This window comes from Myiozetetes cayanensis, unplaced genomic scaffold, assembly GCF_022539395.1.
Source record: "Myiozetetes cayanensis isolate MyiCay16 unplaced genomic scaffold, myiCay2020 scf67, whole genome shotgun sequence".
Classification (NCBI taxonomy): domain Eukaryota; kingdom Metazoa; phylum Chordata; class Aves; order Passeriformes; family Tyrannidae; genus Myiozetetes; species Myiozetetes cayanensis.
Genome location: NW_026087931.1, coordinates 99,253 through 119,096, shown reverse-complemented (window position 1 = coordinate 119,096; position 19,844 = coordinate 99,253). Strand labels below are relative to the sequence as shown.

The following is a 19,844-nucleotide window of genomic DNA, read 5'->3' as shown; positions in this document are numbered from 1 at the left end:
GGACACAGAACAGCCTGGGAGTGTTCAATCCATCCCGAGTCTGCTCATCCCATCCCAAATCCGCTCTTCCAGGGACACACGAACCCCTCCATAAAATCCTTTCCTAACCCCCCGCCAACCCTGCAGGATCCCAGAATTTCGGCTTCCCTGGAGGCCGGGCTGGGCACACTCGGATCCCCCAGTGCCTGCAGTTGGCTGATCCAAGGATTTGTCCCTGTTGCAGCCCAAGAGAAGAGGCTTCCGGAGCCGCTCCGGGGGCCGCTCCGATGGGGAAGGGGGTCGGAAGCGGAAACAATCCCAGAGCGGGGACGATCCCGAGGCCAAACAGCCCCGCACCGACAGCGAGGGCGACGACTCCGACAACGGTAGGGCCCCAAAGCCGCCCTTTTCCCTGGATTTGGGCAGTTTTTCCCAGCTCTCCCAGGGTTTTCTCCCGTTCTGGAGCTGCCTCTCCCCGCCCTGAGCTGTTTGTCTTTCCCGCAGCAGACGAGGGGGAAGGAGAGGAGAAATCCGGGGATGAAGCTGACAGAGGTGTAAGTAACCTCATCCATGGGAAATGTGGGAATATTCCAGCTGCTTGGGGGGTTGGGATGTCTGAAATCAGCCAGAAAGTGTGTTTGGAGCCCGTCTGTGGTGGAAGTATTTGCTCCTGGTGATTCCCACGGGAATCACCGGGATTTGCTGCGCTTGAGGGGGGGTCTGGAAAGCTCTCGGAGTGGGAAAGTTGGGATTGGGTGGGATTTGGATCCTGGGGTGAGTTTTGGGGTCTGCAGGGCATTTGAGGGGTTGGGGGAGGTTTGGGTTGGATATTGGGGAAAATTCCTGCATGGAAAGGGTTGGGAAGGGGCTGCCCAGGACAGGGGTGGAATCACATCCCTGGAAATGCCCAGAGAACATCGGGATGTGGCCCCCTGTGGCTCAGGGGTGGCCTTGGAAGTGCTGCAGGGTTGGGCTTGGTGATCCTAAGGGTCTTTTCCAACCTTATTAATTCCATGGAAAGCCCCATTTTACCAACACCCCTAAAAAAGGAGGGACATCAAACTCCAGCCTGGGAATTCCCACCATAAATGACTCCGGTGTCTCTCTGTGCTTCTCTTTTCCAGGAGAACTGGAGTTGGGAGGGGGACTGGGAGGAGCAGGGGGCATCCCCCCCATTCCCGGGGTGCTCCCGGATCAATCCCGCTCCGGCTCCCGCCGCTTCCCACCGGGATCCACCACACGCCGCGTTTCGGGCTCCATCACCCTGGAATTCCACGTCCTGGATAACCGGGAAGTGCCCAAAGCCCGTGGTTTCTCCTGGGTGGGGGGGGTAATTAGTTAATTAATTCATTCATTCATGTTAATTCCAAGGAATTAATCTGGGGAAAGGCAGCTTTCCCAAAGGGAATTGTCCACCTCCCACCTCGGAGCTTTCTGGCCCCAAAACAGGGCAGAGTTTTGGTCTTAACTTTGCTGCTTTTTTGGGGGGATTTGCCAGTAATTATCAGGGAATTATCAGGGTTTTATCGGGGAATTGTTAGTGTTTAGTCATGGAATTGTTAGGGGTTTATAAGGAATTATTTGGGGTTTCTCAAGGAATTATTAGGGTTTTATTATTAGGGTTTTATAAGGAACTATTAGGGTTTATCAGGGAATTATTAGGGTTTCATCAGGGAATTTTTAGGATTTTATAAGGAATTATTAGGGTTTTATTATTAGGGCTTTATTAGGGAATTATTAGGGGTTTATAAATTATTAGGCTATATCAAGGAATTACTAGGGTTTTATCATGGAATTGTTAATGTTTTACTGTGGAATTGTTAGGATTTTATGAGGAATTATTAGGGGTTTATAAGGAATTATTGGGGTATATCAAGGGATTATTAGGGGGTTATCAGAAATTCTGAGAGTTTTATGAAGGAATTATCCCAGAATTCTTGGGAAAGCCACCTAAGGAACAGATCCCAAATCCTTCCAGAGAAGCAGAACCCCTCGAGCTCCAAGATCTGCCGGGATTTGTGGATGTTTCAGCCTTGGGAAAAATGGGGTGAAGAGGGAAAATCAGGAATGTGGGCAGAAAGCAGCAAATTCCCTCCAGGAAAGCAGCAAATTCCCTCCAGGAAAGCAGGTGGAGGAGTCTGGAAAAATCCGGGCTCTTCCCACTCCCTTTGCCCTGGTTTGGGATCCGAGAACTCCTGGAAATCTTAGGGGAGATTCCAGAGCCCAAGAGAAGTTGTGAGCAGAGAGATCCCCCCCTCCCAAATTCAGAGGGGGGGTTTTGGGCTCCTGAAATCCCGGGAGTAATTCCTGGTGGTTCCCAAATCCCAGGAGTAATTCCTGGTGGTTCCCGAAATCCCAGGAGTAATTCCCGGTGGTCCCCAAAATCCCAAGAGTAATTCCCGGTGGTTCCCAAAATCCCGGGAGTAATTCCTGGTGGTTCCCGAAATCCCGGGAGTAATTCCTGGTGGTTCCCAAAATCCCAGGAGTAATTCCTGGTGGTTCCTGAAATCCTGGGAGTAATTCCCGGTAGTTCCCAAAATCCTGGGAGTAATTCCCGGTGGTTCCCAAAATCCCAGGAGTAATTCCCAGTGGTTCCCAAAATCCCAGGAGTAATTCCTGGTGGTCCCCAAAATCCCAGAGTAATTCCCAGTGGTTCCCGAAATCCCGGGAGTAATTCCTGGTGGTTCCCAAAATCCCGGGAGTAATTCCCGGTGGTTCCCAAAATTCCGTGAGTAATTCCCAATGGTCCCCAAAATCCCAGGAGTAATTCCTGGTGGCTCCCAAAATCCCAGGAGTAATTCCTGGTGGTTCCCAAAATCCCGGGAGTAATTCCTGGTGGTTCCCAAAATCCTGTGAGTAATTCCCGGTGGTTCCGGAAATCCCAGGAGTAATTCCCGGTGGTTCCCAAAATCCCGGGAGTAATTCCCGGTGGTTCCCAAAATCCCAGGAGTAATTCCTGGTGGTTCCCAAAATCCCAGGAGTAATTCCCGGTGGCTCCTGAAATCCCAGGAGTAATTCCTGGTGGTTCCCAAAATCCTGTGAGTAATTCCCCTGGTGGTTCCCAAAATCCCGTGAGTAATTCCCAGTGGTTCCCAAAATCCCAGGAGTAATTCCCGGTGGTCCCCAAAATCCCGGGAGTAATTCCCGGTGGTTCCCAAAATCCCATGAGTAATTCCTGGTGGTTCCCAAAATCCCGGGAGTAATTCCCGGTGGTTCCCAAAATCCCGTGAGTAATTCCCGGTGGTTCCCAAAATCCCATGAGTAATTCCCGGTGGTTCCCAAAATCCCAGGAGTAATTCCCGGTGGTTCCCGAAATCCCAGGAGTAATTCCTGGTTGTTCCTGAAATCCCGTGAGTAATTCCCGGTGGTTCCCAAAATCCCGTGAGTAATTCCCGGTGGTTCCCAAAATCCCAGGAGTAATTCCTGGTGGTTCCTGAAATCCCAGGAGTAATTCCTGGTGGTTCCCAAAATCCCGGGAGTAATTCCCGGTGGTTCCCGAAATCCTGTGAGTAATTCCCGGTGGTTCCCGAAATCCCATGAGTAATTCCTGATGGTCCCCAAAATCCGGAGTAACCGGGTTCCCAGGAGTAATTCCTGTGGTCCCCCGGGATTCCCAATGGTCCTGAAATCCCAGGAGTAATTCCCGGTGGTTCCCAAAATCCCAGGAGTAATTCCTGGTGGTTCCCAAAATCCCGGGAGTAATTCCCGGTGGTTCCCAAAATCCCGTGAGTAATTCCCGGTGGTTCCCAAAATCCCAGGAGTAATTCCCGGTGGTTCCCAAAATCCCGTGAGTAATTCCTGGTGGTTCCCAAAATCCCGGGAGTAATTCCCGGTGGTTCCCGAAATCCTGTGAGTAATTCCTGATGGTCCCCAAAATCCCGGGAGTAATTCCTGGTGGTCCCCGAAATCCCAGGAGTAATTCCCGGTGGTTCCCAAAATCCCAGGAGTAATTCCTGGTGGTTCCCAAAATCCTGTGGAGTAATTCCCGGTGGTTCCCAAAATCCCGGAGTAATTCCCGGTGGTTCCCGCAGCCTCCGGCGACGGCTGCGAGGACGATGATGAGGAGGTGAAGAAGAAGAGGGAGAAGCAGCGGAGAAGGGACCGGATGAGGGATCGAGCCATGGACAGGTGAGCCCAGGGATGAGCCAGGATCAGGAGCTGAATTCCTGGGAATATTCTCCATCCCCTGGGATGTTGCTGTTGGATTGGATTTTCCAGGTTTTTTTGGTTTGTAGGATGAGGAGACACCACAGGGGGGTTAAAATGTGGAGCAGAATTCTGAATATCCTCCATCCCGGGATGTCGATTGTTGGGATTTCAGGAGGATTTTGCCAGGTTTTTTTCGTTTGTGGGATGAGGAGACACAAAGAGGGGGTTAAAATGTGGAGCTGAATTCCTGGGAATATCCTCCATCTCCTGGGATTTCAGGAGGATTTTGCCAGGTTTTTTTTGGTTTGTGGGATGAGGAGACACAAAGAGGGGGTTAAAATGTGGAGCAGAATTCCTGGGAATATCCTCCATCCCCTGGGATGTCGTGTTTGTTGGGATTTCAGGAGGATTTTCCCAGGTGTTTTTTTTTGTTTGTGGGATGAGGAGACACCAAGGGGGGGTTAAAATGTGGAGCAGAAGGGCTGGGAAATGATCCCAAGAGGGATTTGAAGGTGGAATAAAAGTGGCATTCCCATATCCCGGGGCATTCCCAAGGAGGATCTTTAGGGGGAACATCCCATGAGTTCATCCAGGGCGTCCCAATCCCATAAAACACAGATTTTAGGGACAAAGGTTACAAAAATCCCGGGGCAGGACAGATCCGGTGGGATGGTGGGAAACTCCTGAGTGGGGACTGGGGCTGGACCTTGTGCCATCCCATCCCTCATTCCCACCATTCCCTGTTCCCTCAGGATCCAGTTCGCCTGCTCCGTGTGCAAATTCCGGAGCCTGGAGGAGGAGGAGATCCAGAAGCACCTGCAGAGCAAGTTCCACAAGGAGACGCTGCGCTACATCGGCACCAAACTGCCCGACAAGACCGTCGAGTTCCTGCAGGTTGGGAGGGGATTCCAGCCCCAAATCGGGATTTACAGCCCCAAATTGGGATTTACAGCCCTAAATCGGGATTTACAGCCCCAAATCGGGATTTACAGCCCTAAATCGGGATTTACAGCCCCAAATCGGGATTTACAGCCCCAAATTGGGATTTACAGCCCCAAATGGGGATTTACAGCCCCAAATGGGGATTTACAGCCCCAAATGGGGATTTACAGCCCCAAATCGGGATTTACAGCCCCAAATCGGGATTTACAGCCCCAAATGGGGATTTACAGCCCCAAATCGGGATTTACAGCCCCAGATCGGGATTTACGGCCCCAAATCGGGATTTACAGCCTTTTTTGGGGGGGATTTACAGCCCCAAATGGGGATTTACAGCCCTAAATCGGGATTTACAGCCCCAAATCGGGATTTACAGCCCCAAATGGGGATTTACAGCCCCAAATGGGGATTTACAGCCCCAAATTGGGATTTACAGCCCCAAATCGGGATTTACAGCCCCAAATGGGAATTTACAGCCACAAACTGGGATTTACAGCCACAAATGGGGATTTACAGCCACAAATTGGGATTTACAGCCCCAAATGGGGATTTACAGCCCCAAACTGGGATTTACAGCCCCAAATCGGGATTTACAGCCCCAAATTGGGATTTACAGCCCCAAACTGGGATTTACAGCCCCAAACTGGGATTTACAGCCCCAAACTGGGATTTACGGTCCCAGATTGGGATTTACAACCCCAAACTGGGATTTACAGCCCCAAACTGGGATTTACAGCCCCAAACTGGGATTTACGGCCCTGAATCGGGATTTACAGCCCCAAATGGGGATTTACAGCCCCAAATCACGATTTACAGCCCCAAATCGGGATTTACAGCCCAAACTGGGATTACAGCCCAAATCGGGATTTACGGCCCTGAATCGGGATTTACACGGGATTTACGGCCCCAAATTGGGATTTACAGCCCCAAATTGGGATTTACAACTCGGGATTTACAGGGATTTACAGCCCCAAACTGGGATTTACAGCCACAAATGGGGATTTACAGCCACAAATTGGGATTTACAGCCCCAAATGGGAATTTACAGCCACAAATCGGGATTTACAGCCCCAAATGGGGATTTACAGCCCCAAATCGGGATTTACAGCTCCAAATTGGGATTTACATCCCCATATCAGGATTTATGGCCCCAAATCGGGATTTACAGCTCCAAATTGGGATTTACAGCCCCAAATGGGGATTTACGGCCCCAAATGGGGATTTACAGCCCCAAATGGGGATTTACGGCCCCAAATTGGGATTTACAGCCCCAAACTGGGATTTACAGCCACAAATTGGGATTTACGGCCCCAAATGGGGATTTACAGCCCCAAACTGGGATTTACAGCCCCAAATGGGGATTTACGGCCCCAAATCGGGATTTACAGCCTTTTTTGGGGGGATTTTCAGCCTTAAATTGGGATTTACAGCCCCAAATTGGGATTTACAGCCCCAAATGGGGATTTACAGCCCCAAATCGGGATTTACAGCCCCAAATTGGAATTTGCAGCCTTTTTTGGGGGGATTCCAGCCCTAAATTGGGATTTGCAGCGTTTCTTGGGGGGGAATTCCAGCCTTAAATTGGGATTTTCAGCCTTCAGTTGGAATTTTCGGCCTTAAACTGGGGGGAATCCCAGCCCTAAATTGGGATTTTCAGCCTTTTTTTGGGGAATTTGAGCCTTAAATTGGGATTTTCAGCCTTTTTTGGGGGGGATTTTCAGTCTTAAATTGGGATTTACAGCCTTTTTTTAGGGGGGATTCCAGCCTGAAATTGGGATTTCCAGCCCTAAATTGGGATTTTCAGCCTTTTTTGGGGGGATTTTGAGCCTTCATTTGGGATTTCCAACCTTCATTTGGGATTTTCAGCCTTAAATTAGGATTTTCAACCTTCATTTGGGAATTCAATCCTTATGGTGGGAATTGCAGCCTTCAGTTGGGAATTCAAGCCTTAAAATGGGATTTTCGGCCTTAAGTTGGAAATTCCAGCCTTTTTTGGGAATCCCAACCTTCATTTGGGAATTCCAATTTGAGAATTCCAACCTCAAATTGGTATTTCCAGCCTTAATTTGGGATTTCCCAACTTTCATTTGCAGTTCTCAGGTTCAATATTTAGGATTTCCAGGCTGGCTTTTGGATTTCCAGGCTTAAGATTTGGGATTTTTTTTTTTTAGGGGCTGGATTTGGAATTTTTCCAGACTTCAATAATTGGGGATCCCAGGCTTTAAGAGCTGGGATTTTCAGGCTTGGATTTTGGATTGCCAGGCTGGATCTGGGATGTCCAGGCTTAAATTTGGGATATCCAGCTTTAATATTTTGCATTTCCAGGCTAGATTTGGGATTTCCAGCCTTAAATTTGGGATATTCACCCCCTTCCAGCCCCACTCCTTCACCACGTGGTTTTGGGGGTCATTTTCCAGGGATTTGGGGGGACATTTTTCAAGGATTGGGGGGAATTTCTCAAGGACTGGGATTTCTCAAGGACTGGGATTTTTCAGGGATTTGGGGGGGCATTTTTGAAAGGTTTGGGGCTGGTTTTCAACACTTTTTGGGAATTTTTTGAGGATTTGGGGCGTTTTCTGAGGATTTGGGGACATTTCTCAAGGATTTAGGGGCATTCCCTGAGGATTTGGGCACATTCCTCAAGGATTTGAGGGCATTCCCCAAGGATTTGAGGGCATTCCTCAAGGATTTGAGGGCATTCCCCAAGGATTTGAGGGCATTCCCCAAGGATCTGGGCCCATTCCCCAAGGATTTGGGCCCATTCCCCAAGGATTTGAGGGCATTCCCCAAGGATTTGGGCACATTTCCCAGTAATCTGGGCTCATTCCCCAAGGATTTGGGCACATTCCCCAAGGATTTGAGCACATTCCCCAAGGATTTTGGGCACATTCCCCAAGGATTTGAAGACATTTCCCAATAATTTGGGCCCATTCCCCAATGATTTGGGAGCATTCCCCAAGGATTTGGGCCCATTCCCCAGGGAATGTGCTGTTTCCCGGGCTCAGGCTCCCGTTTTTCCCCTCTTGGGATCGTCCCCGCTGTTGCTCCGGTGGCCGTGAGGGGACACCGGGATTGGAACCCCCCATTCCTGGTGTGGGGAAATTCCCAAGCAGCCCCTTCCCGGTGGGATTTCCGTCCTCCCGCAGGAATACATCGTCAACAGGAACAAGAAGATCGAGAAGCGGCGGCAGGAGCTGACGGAGAAGGAGGGCAGCAAACAGAAACCAGATCCCTTCAAGGGTGAGGGGCTTTTCCCAAGGGAATCCTCGGGAAGGCGGGAAAACCAACAAATCCCACTCCTGGGGAGCTGAGGAACCAGATCCCTTCAAGGGTGAGGGGCTTTTCCCAAGGGAATCCTCGGGAAGGAGCGGGAAAACCAACAAATCCCGCTCCTGAGGGAGCTGAGGAACCAGATCCCTTCAAGGGTGAGGGGCTTTTCCCAAGGGAATCCTCGGGAAGGAGCGGGAACACCAACAAATCCCGCTCCTGGGGGAGCTGAGGGACCAGGTCCCTTCAAGGGTGAGGGGCTTTTCCCAAGGGATTCCTTGGGAATGAGCGGGAAAACCAACAAATCCCGCTCCTGGGGGAGCTGAGGAACCAGATCCCTTCAAGGGTGAGGGGCTTTTCCCAAGGGAATCCTTGGGAATGAGCGGGAAAACCAACAAATCCTGCTCCAGGGGGAGCTGAGCAGGAATGAAAACGGAGGATTTGGGAAACTCGGCCCCGGGGGCCTGTCAGGGAATTTGGCAGCTGGAGGGGGATGGGAAGAGGGAATGGGAAGAGGGAATGGGAAGGGGATTGGGAAGAAGGAAGGGGATTGGGAAGACAAATGGGAAGGAGGAAGGGGAATGGGAAAGGGAATTGGAAGAAAGAAGGGGGAAGGGGAATGAGAAGAAGGAAGGGGAATGGGAAAAAAAGGTGGAATGGGAAGGAGGAAGGGGAAGGAGAAAGGGGAATGGGAAGAGGAAAGAGGGAAGGGGAAGAGGGAATGGGAAGAAGGAAGGGGGAATGGGAAGAAGGAAGGGGGAATGGGAAGAGAAATGGGAATTAGGAAGGGGAATGGGAAGTAGGAAGGGGGAATGGGAAGGGGAATGGGTAGAAGGAAGGAGAATGGGAAGAAAAGGGAGAAGGGGAATGGGAAGAAGGAGGGGGAATGGGAAGGAGGAAGGGGAAGGGGAAGGAGGAAAGGGAAGAAGGAAGGAGGAATGGGAAGAGAAATGGGAAGAAGGAAGGGGAAGGGGAATGGGAAGAAAAGGTGGAATGGGAAGGAGAAAGGGGAAGGAGAAAGGGGAATGGGAAGAAGGAAAGGGAATGGGAAGGAGGAAGGGGAAGGATCCTGCTCATCCTCACTGCAGATTGTGCAACATCAGAGGTACCAGTATCTTGGATTTTCAGGCCTAATATTTGGGATTTTCCAGGTTTAATATTATGCATTTCCGGGCCTGTGTTTGGGATTTTCCAGGCTTGATTTGGGGATTTTCCAGACTTAAATGTCTTGGATTTCCAGGCCTAATGTTTGGGATTTTTCAGTCTTATTTTGGGATTTTTAGGCTTAATATTTTGGATTTCCAGGCTTGATTTGGGATTTCCTGGCCTAATATTTTGTATATTTCCAGCCTTAATATGCGGAATTTTTCAAGCTTCATTTGGGATTTTCCAGGCTTATTATCTTGGATTTCCATGCCTAATGTTTGGGATTTTTCAGGCTTGATATTTTGGATTCCCAGGCCTTAATATTTGGGATTTTTCAGGCTTATTTTGGGGATTTTCCAGGCTTAATGTCTTGGATTTCCAGGCCTAATGTTTGGGATGTTTCAGGCTTGATTTGGGCATTTTCCAGGCTTGATATTTGGGATTCCCAGGCCTTGATGTTTGGGATTTCCAGGCTGGCTAAAGGGCTCTAAACCCTTCAGCAATTCAACCCCAGCCTAAAGAGGGAGCAGGAGCCACCCCAGCACCGGGAGAAGCTCCACAGTTTTGGGAATTTTGGGAAAACAGGGCAGGAAAACAGCCTTTGGAAGGGGGGAGGAGGGGGCTGTTTTCCCACCTCTCCTGCTGCTCCTGGATTATTCCAGAGTGGGATAACTCTGCTCCTGGTGTGGGGTGAATTCCGGTGGATTTGCTGTCCAGGAGGGAACGTGGGAATATCCAGGAATGGATCGGAAGGCGTCGTTTGGAGTCTCCAGACCCCAACTTTGGGTTTGTTTTTATTTTTTTCCTGGGATTTGGGGAGCAGGGATCGGGCAGGAGCATTTCTTCAAGAGGATCGAGGCAGCTCACTGCATGGCCTGTGACATGCTGATCCCGGCCCAGAACCACCTCCTGCAGAGGCACCTGCGCTCCGCCGACCACAACCGCAACCGCAGGGTGAGCCGGAGCCGCCGGAGCCTCCGGAGCCGCCGGAGCGCCGGGAATGCCGGGGGGAAGGGAGGGGGGCTCGGGGGGGGCTCCACAGCCCTCCTCGGGGCTGGGCAGGGCCTGGCCTTGCTTAGGGCAACGAAAAAGGGTGGAAAACAGGGAGAGGGGGTGGGAAAAGGGAGGTGGGAGCTTTGTTGGGGAGATTAAACGAGGTCCGTTCTCCCGGCGTTCCATGGGGAATGTGCCAAAATGCCGATGAGAACCGGCTTGGAGGGCATTGTGGGGAACTGATAATCAGTGTGGGGTCGATGGGTGAACTGGCCCAGGCTGGGAAGGGATTGGGATGCTGTGGGTGGGGACACGGGAATATCCCCTGGGGTGGCTTCGCCTCCAAGCACGTGACACCAGCACGTTATCCCAGCCTCCATCCCGTTATCCCGACCTCCATCCCGTTATCCTGGCCTCCATCCCGTTATCCCGGCCTCCATCCTGTTATCCCGGCCTCCATCCCATTATCCCAACCTCCATCCTGTTATCCCAGCCTCCATCCCTTTATCCCGACCTCCATCCCGTTATCCTGGCCCCTGTCCCGTTATCCCGGCCTCCATCCTGTTATCCCAACCTCCATCCCGTTATCCCGACCTCCATCCCGTTATCCCGGCCTCCATCCCTTTATCCCGACCTCCATCCCGTTATCCTGGCCTCCATCCCGTTATCCCGACCTCCATCCCGTTATCCCGACCTCCATCCTGTTATCCCGACCTCCATCCCGTTATCCCGGCCTCCATCCCGTTATCCCAGCCTCCGTCCCGTTATCCCGGCCTCCATCCCGTTTTCCTGGCCTCCATCCCGTTATCCCGGCCTCCATCCCATTATCCTGGCCTCCATCCCGTTATCCTGGCCTCCATCCCGTTATCCCGGCCTCCATCCCGTTATCCCAGCCTCCATCCCGTTATCCCGACCTCCATCCCATTATCCCGACCTCCATCCCGTTATCCCGACCTCCATCCCGTTATCCCAACCTCCATCCCGTTATCCCGACCTCAATCCCATTATCCCGACCTCCATCCCGTTATCCCGACCTCCATCCCGTTATCCCGGCCTCCATCCCGTTATCCCGGCCTCCATCCCGTTATCCTGGCCTCCATCCCGTTATCCCGACCTCCATCCCATTATCCCGGCCTCCATCCCGTTATCCCAGCCTCCATCCCGTTATCCCAACCTCCATCCTGTTATCCTGACCTCCATCCCATTATCCCGACCTCCATCCCATTATCCCATCCTCCATCCCGTTATCCCGACCTCCATCCCGTTATCCCAACCTCCATCCCGTTATCTCAACCTCGATCCCGTTATCCCAGCCTCTATCCCGTTATCCCAGCCTCCATCCCGTTATCCCAGCCTCTATCCCGTTATCCCAGCCTCCATCCCATTATCCCGACCTCGATCCCGTTATCCCGGCCTCTATCCCGTTATCCCAGCCTCCATCCCATTATCCCAACCTCGATCCCGTTATCCCAGCCTCCATCCCATTATCCCGACCTCGATCCCGTTATCCCGGCCTCTATCCCGTTATCCCAGCCTCCATCCCGTTATCCCGACCTCGATCCCGTTATCCCGGCCTCCATCCCGTTATCCCGGCCTCCATCCCGTTATCCCGGCCTCTATCCCGTTATCCCAGCCTCCATCCCATTATCCCGACCTCGATCCCGTTATCCCGGCCTCTATCCCGTTATCCCGGTCTCCATCCTGTTATCCCGGCCTCCATCCTGTTATCCCAGCCTCCATCCCATTATCCCGGCCTCCATCCCGTTATCCCGGCCTCCATCCCATTATCCCGGCCTCCATCCCATTATCCCGGCCTCCATCCCATTATCCCGGCCTCCATCCCATTATCCCGGCCTCCATCCCGTTATTCCAGCCTCCATCCCGTTATCCCGACCTCGATCCCGTTATCCCGACCTCCATCCCGTTATCCCGGCCTCCATCCCATTATCCCGGCCTCCATCCCGTTATCCCGACCTCCATCCTGTTATCCCGACCTCCATCCCGTTATCCCGGCCTCCATCCCGTTATCCCGACCTCCATCCCGGGATGTCTGGGGATGTTCAGCTGATCCACACCTTCCCCCGGGCTTTGTCTCAGTGCAAGCGAGGCAGGAGCTCAGTCCCCGTTTTGTGGGATGGCACAGCAGGGTCCCCAATCCTTGGGGAGGAGGAGGAGGAGGAGGGAACCCAAACTCCTGATCCCTTGGAATTCTCCCCCTCTGGACTCACCCCGTGCCCATCCCCCGCAGATGGCTGCGGAGCAGTTCAAGAAAACCAGTTTACACGTGGCCAAGAGCGTCCTGAACAACAAACACATCGTGAAGATGCTGGAAAAATACCTCAAGGTGAGCGCGGCCGAGCGGCGGCACCGAGCGCCGGCGGCAGCCTCGTCGTGCCCCCGGGCACCTTCCACTCGCTGCCTTCTCCTCCTGCAGTCCTGGAGTTCCTTCCTCTGCAGGTTTTAACCCCTCCTGGGGGATTTTGGGGGGATGTTTTGTCCCGTTGCTGCCCCCCCATCAGTCGGGCGCCTGTGCCGGGATCACAGCCCGGAAACAGGGACTGAACCAACCAAAACACCAAACCTGGAGCTGCCCAAAAACCCTTCCCCCCCGAGAGAGGTCTCTGGGTGGGGACACCACATTCCCTCATCCAGGAAGGGCAGGAGGATTCCTGCCAGGATTGGGTCCAACCCGGACGGCTCCCAACCCACCTGGACGGGAATTTCCCCCCATTTCCAGGGCCGGGGCAGCTCCAGGAGTGACGGAGCCCCCCGGGATCGGGACGTGGATCCCATTCCCGTGACAAACCCTCCCATTAACCCCCCCCCCCCTTTTTCCCTTCCCTTCCCTGGGGAAGGGGCGGAGCAGAGCCCGGCCGAGCTGCGGAGCGGCGACGGAGCGTGCGGAGGGCTCGGGATCGCCTGAGGCCTCGCCAGTGCTGGGAACGGCACTGGGAATGGTGCTGGGAATGGCACTGGGAATGGTGCTGGGAACAGCGCTGGGAATGGTGCTGGGAACAGCGCTGGGAACAGCAGGACGGAGCCGGGAAGGGCCAGCGGGGCCCTGGGAGCGCGGGGGGATCCCCCGCTCTGCAGGTGAATCCCGGTGGGTTTAACGGGCGACCGAGAGAGAGGAGAACTCGCCTCTTCCTCCTCCTCCTCCTCCTCCTCCTCCAGGCGAAGAGGAAAAGAAGCGCCTTTGGCTCCGCGTTGTTCCCCGGGAACGGCCCCGGATGCGGCAGGAGGACCCCGGTCTGCAGGCAGGGCCGGCAGGTGCCCACCGGTCCCCCTGGCACATGGGGGGGTTTGGCCCCATCCCAGCCAGAGGCGGCTCCCAGCGTGCCCAGGCTCTGCTAAACCCCCAAAACCAGGGAAAAGCTGTGACTCCAAACCTCTGGGTCCGGGGAAAAGGGATGTGGAGCGCAGAGTTGGCCGTGTAGGGTGGCCATGGTCCTGTTTTCCTGGTGTAGGATGGCCGTGTCATGTTATCCTGGTGTAGGATGGCTGTGTCCCATTATCCTGGTGTAGGATGGCTGTGTCCCATTATCCTGGTGTGGGATGGCAGTGTCCCGTTATCCTGGTGTGGGATGGCCATGTCCTGTTATCCTGGTATGGGATGGCAGTGTCCCGTTATCCTGGTGTAGGATGGCCATGTCCCATTATCCTGGCTTAGGAAAACCATGTCCTATTATCCTGGTGTAGGATGGCCATGTCCTGTTATCCTGGTATAGGATAACCATGTCCCATTATCCTGGTGTGGGATGGCAGTGTCCATGGGACACTGGGCAGTGTAGGGTGGCCATGTTCCTGTTATCCCAGCACAGGGTGGCTGTGTCCCTGTTATCCCAGTGTAGGATGGCTGTGACCACCATTATCCCGGTGTAGGATGATCACATTCCTGTTATCCCGGTGTAGGATGCCTCTGTTCCCATTATCCAAACACAGGGTGTCTGTGTTCCCGTTATCCCAGCACAGGATGACCATGTCCCTTTTATTCCAATGTAGGATGGCCATGTCCCTGTTAACACAGGACAGTCGTAGGATGTGACCAATGTCGGCTGGTTATCCCAATAGCACAGGATGGCCATGTCCTGTTATCCTAGCACAGGACAGTTGTATCCCATTATCCCAGCACAAGATGGCCATATCCTGTTATCCCAGCACAGGACAGTTGTATCCCATTATCCCAGCACAAGATGGCCATGTCCTGTTATCCCAACACAGGATGGCCATGTCCTGTTATCCCAACACAGGACAGTCATATCCCATTATCCCACCTCAGGATGGCCATATCCTCTTATCCCAGCACAGGACAGTTGTATCCCATTATCCCAGTGCAGGATGGCCATATCCTGTTATCCTAATGCAGGATGGCCATATCCTGTTATCCCAGCACAGGACAGTTGTATCCCATTATCCCAATGCAGGATGACCATGTCCTGTTATCCTAATGCAGGACATCCGTGTCCTGGTCCTGGCCTCTCACAGTTGGTGTAGGACGACCGTGTCCTGTTATCCCAAGGACAGCCATATCCCATTATGCCAATGCAGGACGGTCATATCCCGTTATCCCAACGCAGGACAGTCATGTCCCATTATCCCAACAGTGGATGGCCATGTCCTGTTATCCCAGTGACAAGTCTGTCCCATTATCCCAACACAGGACAGCCATATCCCGTTATCCCAACACAGGATGGCCATGTCCTGTTATCCCAATGACAACTATGTCCCATTATCCCAGCAGAGGATGGCCATATCCCATTATCCCAACACAGGATGGCCATGTCCCGTTATCCCAACAGTGGATGGCCATGTCCTTTTATCCCAATGACAACTATGTCCCATTATCCCAGCAGAGGATGGCCATATCCCATTATGCCAATGCAGGATGGTCATATCCTGTTATCCCAATGCAGGACAGTCATGTCCCATTATCCCAACACAGGATGGCCATATCCCGTTATCCCAATGCAGGACAGTCATGTCCAATTATCCCAACACAGGATGGCCATGTCCTGTTATCCCAACACAGGACAGTCATGTCCCGTTATCCCATCCCAGGACCTCCATGTCCCGTTCTCCTAGCCCAGGACCTCTGTGTCCTGTTCTCCCAGCCCAGGAGCTCCGTGTCCCGCTCCCGGCCTCTCATACTCGTTGATCCTGAGGGTGAGATCCACCCCTGCGGCACCCACGGAGAGAGCGCGGCCCTCGGGGCTCTCTCGGAGCAGAACCAGTTAAGAAACTGAAACTAAACCCCCCCAAAAAGACCGGGACCACTCAAGTGCAACTCCGTCTACCCCGCCAGGGTCCGCAGGCGCATCCACATCTCCTCTTGAGCAACGGTATCAGAGGCTCCGGCAGAGCTCCGGGCACCTGACCTTGGGCCAGCGCAGGAGGAGGGAGAGCTCCGGAGCCAGCCCAGCACGGTCTCCGTCTCATTCCCAGGTGCAAAGCCAGGCTGAAAAGGGGTGGAGGAAAATCTGAGGATTCCAGGTAATGCCAAGAGCCGGCCCTTCGCCATGACCGTGCCGGGCCGGCCGGAGGCCGGAGCCGCCGGGCGATGCCGACCCCAGGCTTGGCCGCAGCCGTAGATGACGATCCTTGACCGTCGGCCTGACGATTCCTCTCGGAGGGATGGCGGGACAGCCTCCACCGCGAGTGGGCTCCGCTCCCCCGGGAGATCCCGGACGTCGGGATGGCGGGGTCGGAGCCGCGGTCGCTCCGCTCCGTAGGGCGTCCGGAGACTCGGAACGTTGAGGTTTCTCCTCCACCTGCATGGATCTTCTCGCATGGAGCAGCCAGCTGGGCTGGCCCTGGATCGAGGCCGATCCCGGGGCGGGGTGGGGGTCCCGGAGAGCTTTGTCCTTCCCGCTTTCCGGAGGAAAAAAAGTAGCGCCATCCAAGCCCCTCCCGCCCTCGCCGTGGCGCGGCAGGGTCCGGGCGAGGCTCCGGTGAGGGGGCACATCCCAAAGCCGGGAATTCCGGGAGCTTTTGGGAGTCTGCGCTCCGCTTGCAGCCCGGCGGGCGCGCTGGGGCCGCGATCCCAGCCCGGCCCCTCCGAGCGCTCCCGGAACGGCCGCGGATCCCCCGGAGCGAGGGGAGCGGGGTCAGAACCCAACCTTAAACCGCCCGGAATCCCGAATTCCGGAGGGGCCTTGGTGTCCCTGGAGTCCTCAGATTCCCAAAAAGAGAGGTGACTCAAAGCCTGGCAGCGTCGCCGCCCCTTCCCGGCGCCCGGAGCCGCAGGGGTGAGGAATTCCTGTGGACTTTGGTTAAACCCAAATTCCTGGCGGGACGAGGCGCGGCCCCGGAGCCCGCTGGGCCCGTCCCGGATCTGGTCCCGTCCCGGACCTGGGCTCACCGACTCAGTCCAGGCCTGGGGGTCGCCTTTCCCGGGGGCTCTTCCCTCGCTGCGAATCCTTCGGGATTATCCTGGCGGATCCTTTTGTTTTCCACCGCTTTAAAGGCTCGTCCGGCGCCGCTTCCTCGGTGGCCGCAACGAGCCCGTCCCGCGTTTTCCCGGCGGAGCCGCCCGGCCCTGGGGCGGCTCTGTGACCGTCCGTGTGTCCCCCGTGTTTTCCCGCAGGGGGAGGACCCGTTCACGGATGAGATCGCGGATCAGGACGTGGACGAGGCTCTGGAAGGCGGCGACGGCGCCGAGCAGAGAGCGAGCGAAGAAGCCGCGGCCGCCCAGGCAGGGGAAGGGGAAGGAGAAGGAGAAGGAGCCGCCGGGGCCACCGAGGAAGCGGGAGGAGCTTCCCAGGAGTTCTCCAAACCCGAGGAATTCCTCAAAAACCTGGGAGAGCAGGACCAGCCCCCCAAGCCGCTGCTGATGCCGCCGTTCCTGCAGGACGACGAGCTGGAGGCCGAGGAGGCGCCTTCGGAAGAGCCGCCCGCGGGGCCCCGAGAGCCCCAAGAATCGGGGCTTTCACCCCAAAATCAAACTGAGGGGCGGGCAGGGAAGGAGGGGGAGGAAGAGGAGGAAAGTGGGAATAAAGCAGCGGCCACGGGCAGCGAGGAACAGCAGCGGGAGGAGGAGGAGGAGGAGGAAGAGGCTCCGGCGGCTGCGGAGCCACAGCCCGAAGAACTGTGAATATTCCAGCCAAGGTGAGGGGCTGAGCCCTGATTTTTAAGTTATTTTATGATGTTTTTTTAAAATTAACTTAATATTATTTATTAATAACTTATTGTAATTTATTTTTGTTTTGTTATTTTGTTTTAATTTTAACTGAATATTATTTACCTCAGAGGTGACATTTTGGGGTCTGACGAAGGGGAGGGCCCCGGAGCTGCCCCCACTTTGCCTCATTCCCCGTGGGTTTTTCCCTTCATTTCTTCCACTTGTGGTTTCTCCCTCCAGGATGAAGAAACGCAGGAAGGCAGAGATTGTCCAAGGAAAACCCCCCGGCTGCGGTTGGGGGGGAATTGTAGGAAGAAAAAGGCAAAAAAAAAATTAAAAATAATTAAAAAAAAATTAAAAAAAAACCAAGTTGAGGTTTGGAAAAACAAAACCAATAAAAGGCAGCGATTGGATCCCGGCGGCTCCGTGGGTTTGGTGCTTCCCTCCTCCCCAAATCCTCCACTCAGGGAAGGCTTTCATGGTTATTTCACAGAAAGGGGAATTTTTTCACTTGAGAAAGGCGTTGATTTTCATTCTCCTCGTTAACAGGTGATAATTTGGGGCAGTAATTAAGTTTTTCGGGAATAATTCGACTCTAACGGGGCATTTACGTGAAGTTCATTTTCCCCCCAAATCCCTTTTCCAGCAGGATTTGCAGGTTCCAGCCACCTCCTCCCTGTCCAACCCCCTTTCCCCAAGGATTCCCCAAAAAGAAGGAATGATTTGGGATTTGTCAGGGGCCACCGGTGAGGTTGGATGTGGAGTAAATTCTTTGGGTTTTTTTTTACCAAATCATCCTTTTTTCACCCCCAAAATCCCCTTTAAGTCACATTTATAGGCCAAAAATGAGAATATTTATAACGGCCCCCCCATTTGTGCAGCGAGTTCAGCCCCCCCAGCATGGGGAGGATTTGGGGGTGATGGTTGTTTTTGGGGGGTCAGGGGGAGCAGGATGGGGGGCTCTGGGTGGGCCCCCCACCCCAGTGATGTCACAGCAACAGAGCACTGCCCTAGAGCCCCCCAATGTGCCCCCAGAGCCCCCAATGTGCCCCCAGAGCCCCCCCGTGCTCTGCACCCCTGTGGGGTGTGTGACCTCTCCTACTGCACCCCCATATCCCCTCAGCGCCTCCTCCCCCATGTTTTGCAGCCCCTGATGTCCCCCCATTAATTGCCCCTGACCCCCCCATCACCCTCAGGGTGCCCCCAGTGCCCTCCCCCATTCTCTGCCCCCTGTGCCCACCCCACGCACCAGAACCCCCTGGGACCCCCATGGACCCCCTCCTCCATCCATTACACCCCGGTACACCCCCAGTTGTCCCCCCAGTGCCCGCCGACCTCTCCCCACGCTCTGCCCCGGGAGCCCCTGCTGGGACCCCCACCGCCCCTCCGTGGAACCCTCCGGTACCTCCACCTCCCATTACACCCTGGACCCCCAACGGTGCCCCCAACCCCCCTTGGCACCTCCTTGGAAGCCGTCCGGGTGTTCCCCTTCCCAGTGCCCCCCAGGTGACCCTGGGATTGCCCCTGGTGCCCCCACACCCGTTACACCTGGTACTCTCCGGGTCCCCCTGGTGCCCCTGGAGCCACCCGGTGCTTCCCCTACAACTCCCCTCCCATCACACCCCGGTCCCCCTCCTGGGACCCCCCAAAACTGACCCCTTCCCGCCCGTTACACACCCCGGTGCCCCCCCGGTGCCCCCTCCCGTGACACCCTGGTGCCCCCTGGTGCCCCCTGGACGCACCCGGTGCCCTCCTCCTCGCCCGGTGTCCCTGCCGGTGTCCCCTCCCTTCCAGTGCCCCTCCCCAGTACACCCTGGGACCCCTCCCGGTGTCCCCCTGAACTCCCCTGTCCGGTTTTCCCCCGCGGTGTCCCCTCACTCGTCCTCACACCCCGGTGTCGCGCCCGGTACTCCCCCGTTACACCTCGGTGCGTCCCCCGGTGTCCCTCTCTCTCCCGGTGTCCCCCCGGTGTCCCCCCAATCTCCCGGTTCCTCCACACCGGTGCTCCCCGCCGTGCATCACACACCGCTGTCCCCTCCCTCTCGGTTCCCCCCGCGGTGTCCCCCTCTCTATGCCGGTGTCCCCCCGGTGTCCCTCTCCCTCCCGGTGTCCCTCTCTCTCTCTCCCGGTGTCCCCCCCCCTCTCACTCCGGTATCCCCTCTCTCTCCCGGTGTCCCTTTCTCTCCTGGTGTCCCCCTCTCCCTCTCTCCCGGTGTCCCTCTCCCTCCCGGTGTCCGTCTCCCTCTCCCGGTGT

At 55.0% G+C, this 19,844-nt stretch overlaps 1 protein-coding gene across 6 annotated transcripts in view; it reads left to right on the top strand.

Moving 5' to 3' along the window:
* AKAP8 (A-kinase anchoring protein 8) overlaps positions 1–18,003 on the top strand; it is a 33,214-nt gene extending 15,211 nt beyond the window's left edge. For 2 of the 6 annotated variants that reach the window (XM_050337491.1, XM_050337493.1), the window contains exons 6-14: positions 224–365; positions 484–531; positions 4,011–4,107; positions 4,881–5,022; positions 8,214–8,307; positions 10,304–10,434; positions 12,722–12,817; positions 17,057–17,577; positions 17,831–18,003. In XM_050337491.1, coding sequence (XP_050193448.1) covers positions 224–365; positions 484–531; positions 4,011–4,107; positions 4,881–5,022; positions 8,214–8,307; positions 10,304–10,434; positions 12,722–12,817; positions 17,057–17,563 — 1,257 coding nt within the window. In that variant the 3' untranslated portion in view covers positions 17,564–17,577; positions 17,831–18,003. Of the gene's footprint in view, positions 1–223; positions 366–483; positions 532–4,010; positions 4,108–4,880; positions 5,023–8,213; positions 8,308–10,303; positions 10,435–12,721; positions 12,818–15,775; positions 15,964–17,056; positions 17,578–17,830 lie in introns of those variants that run through there. The other 4 variants (XR_007631740.1, XR_007631739.1, XM_050337492.1 and 1 more) reach the window with 4 other exon arrangements.
* Positions 18,004–19,844: the final 1,841 nt, after the last annotated feature.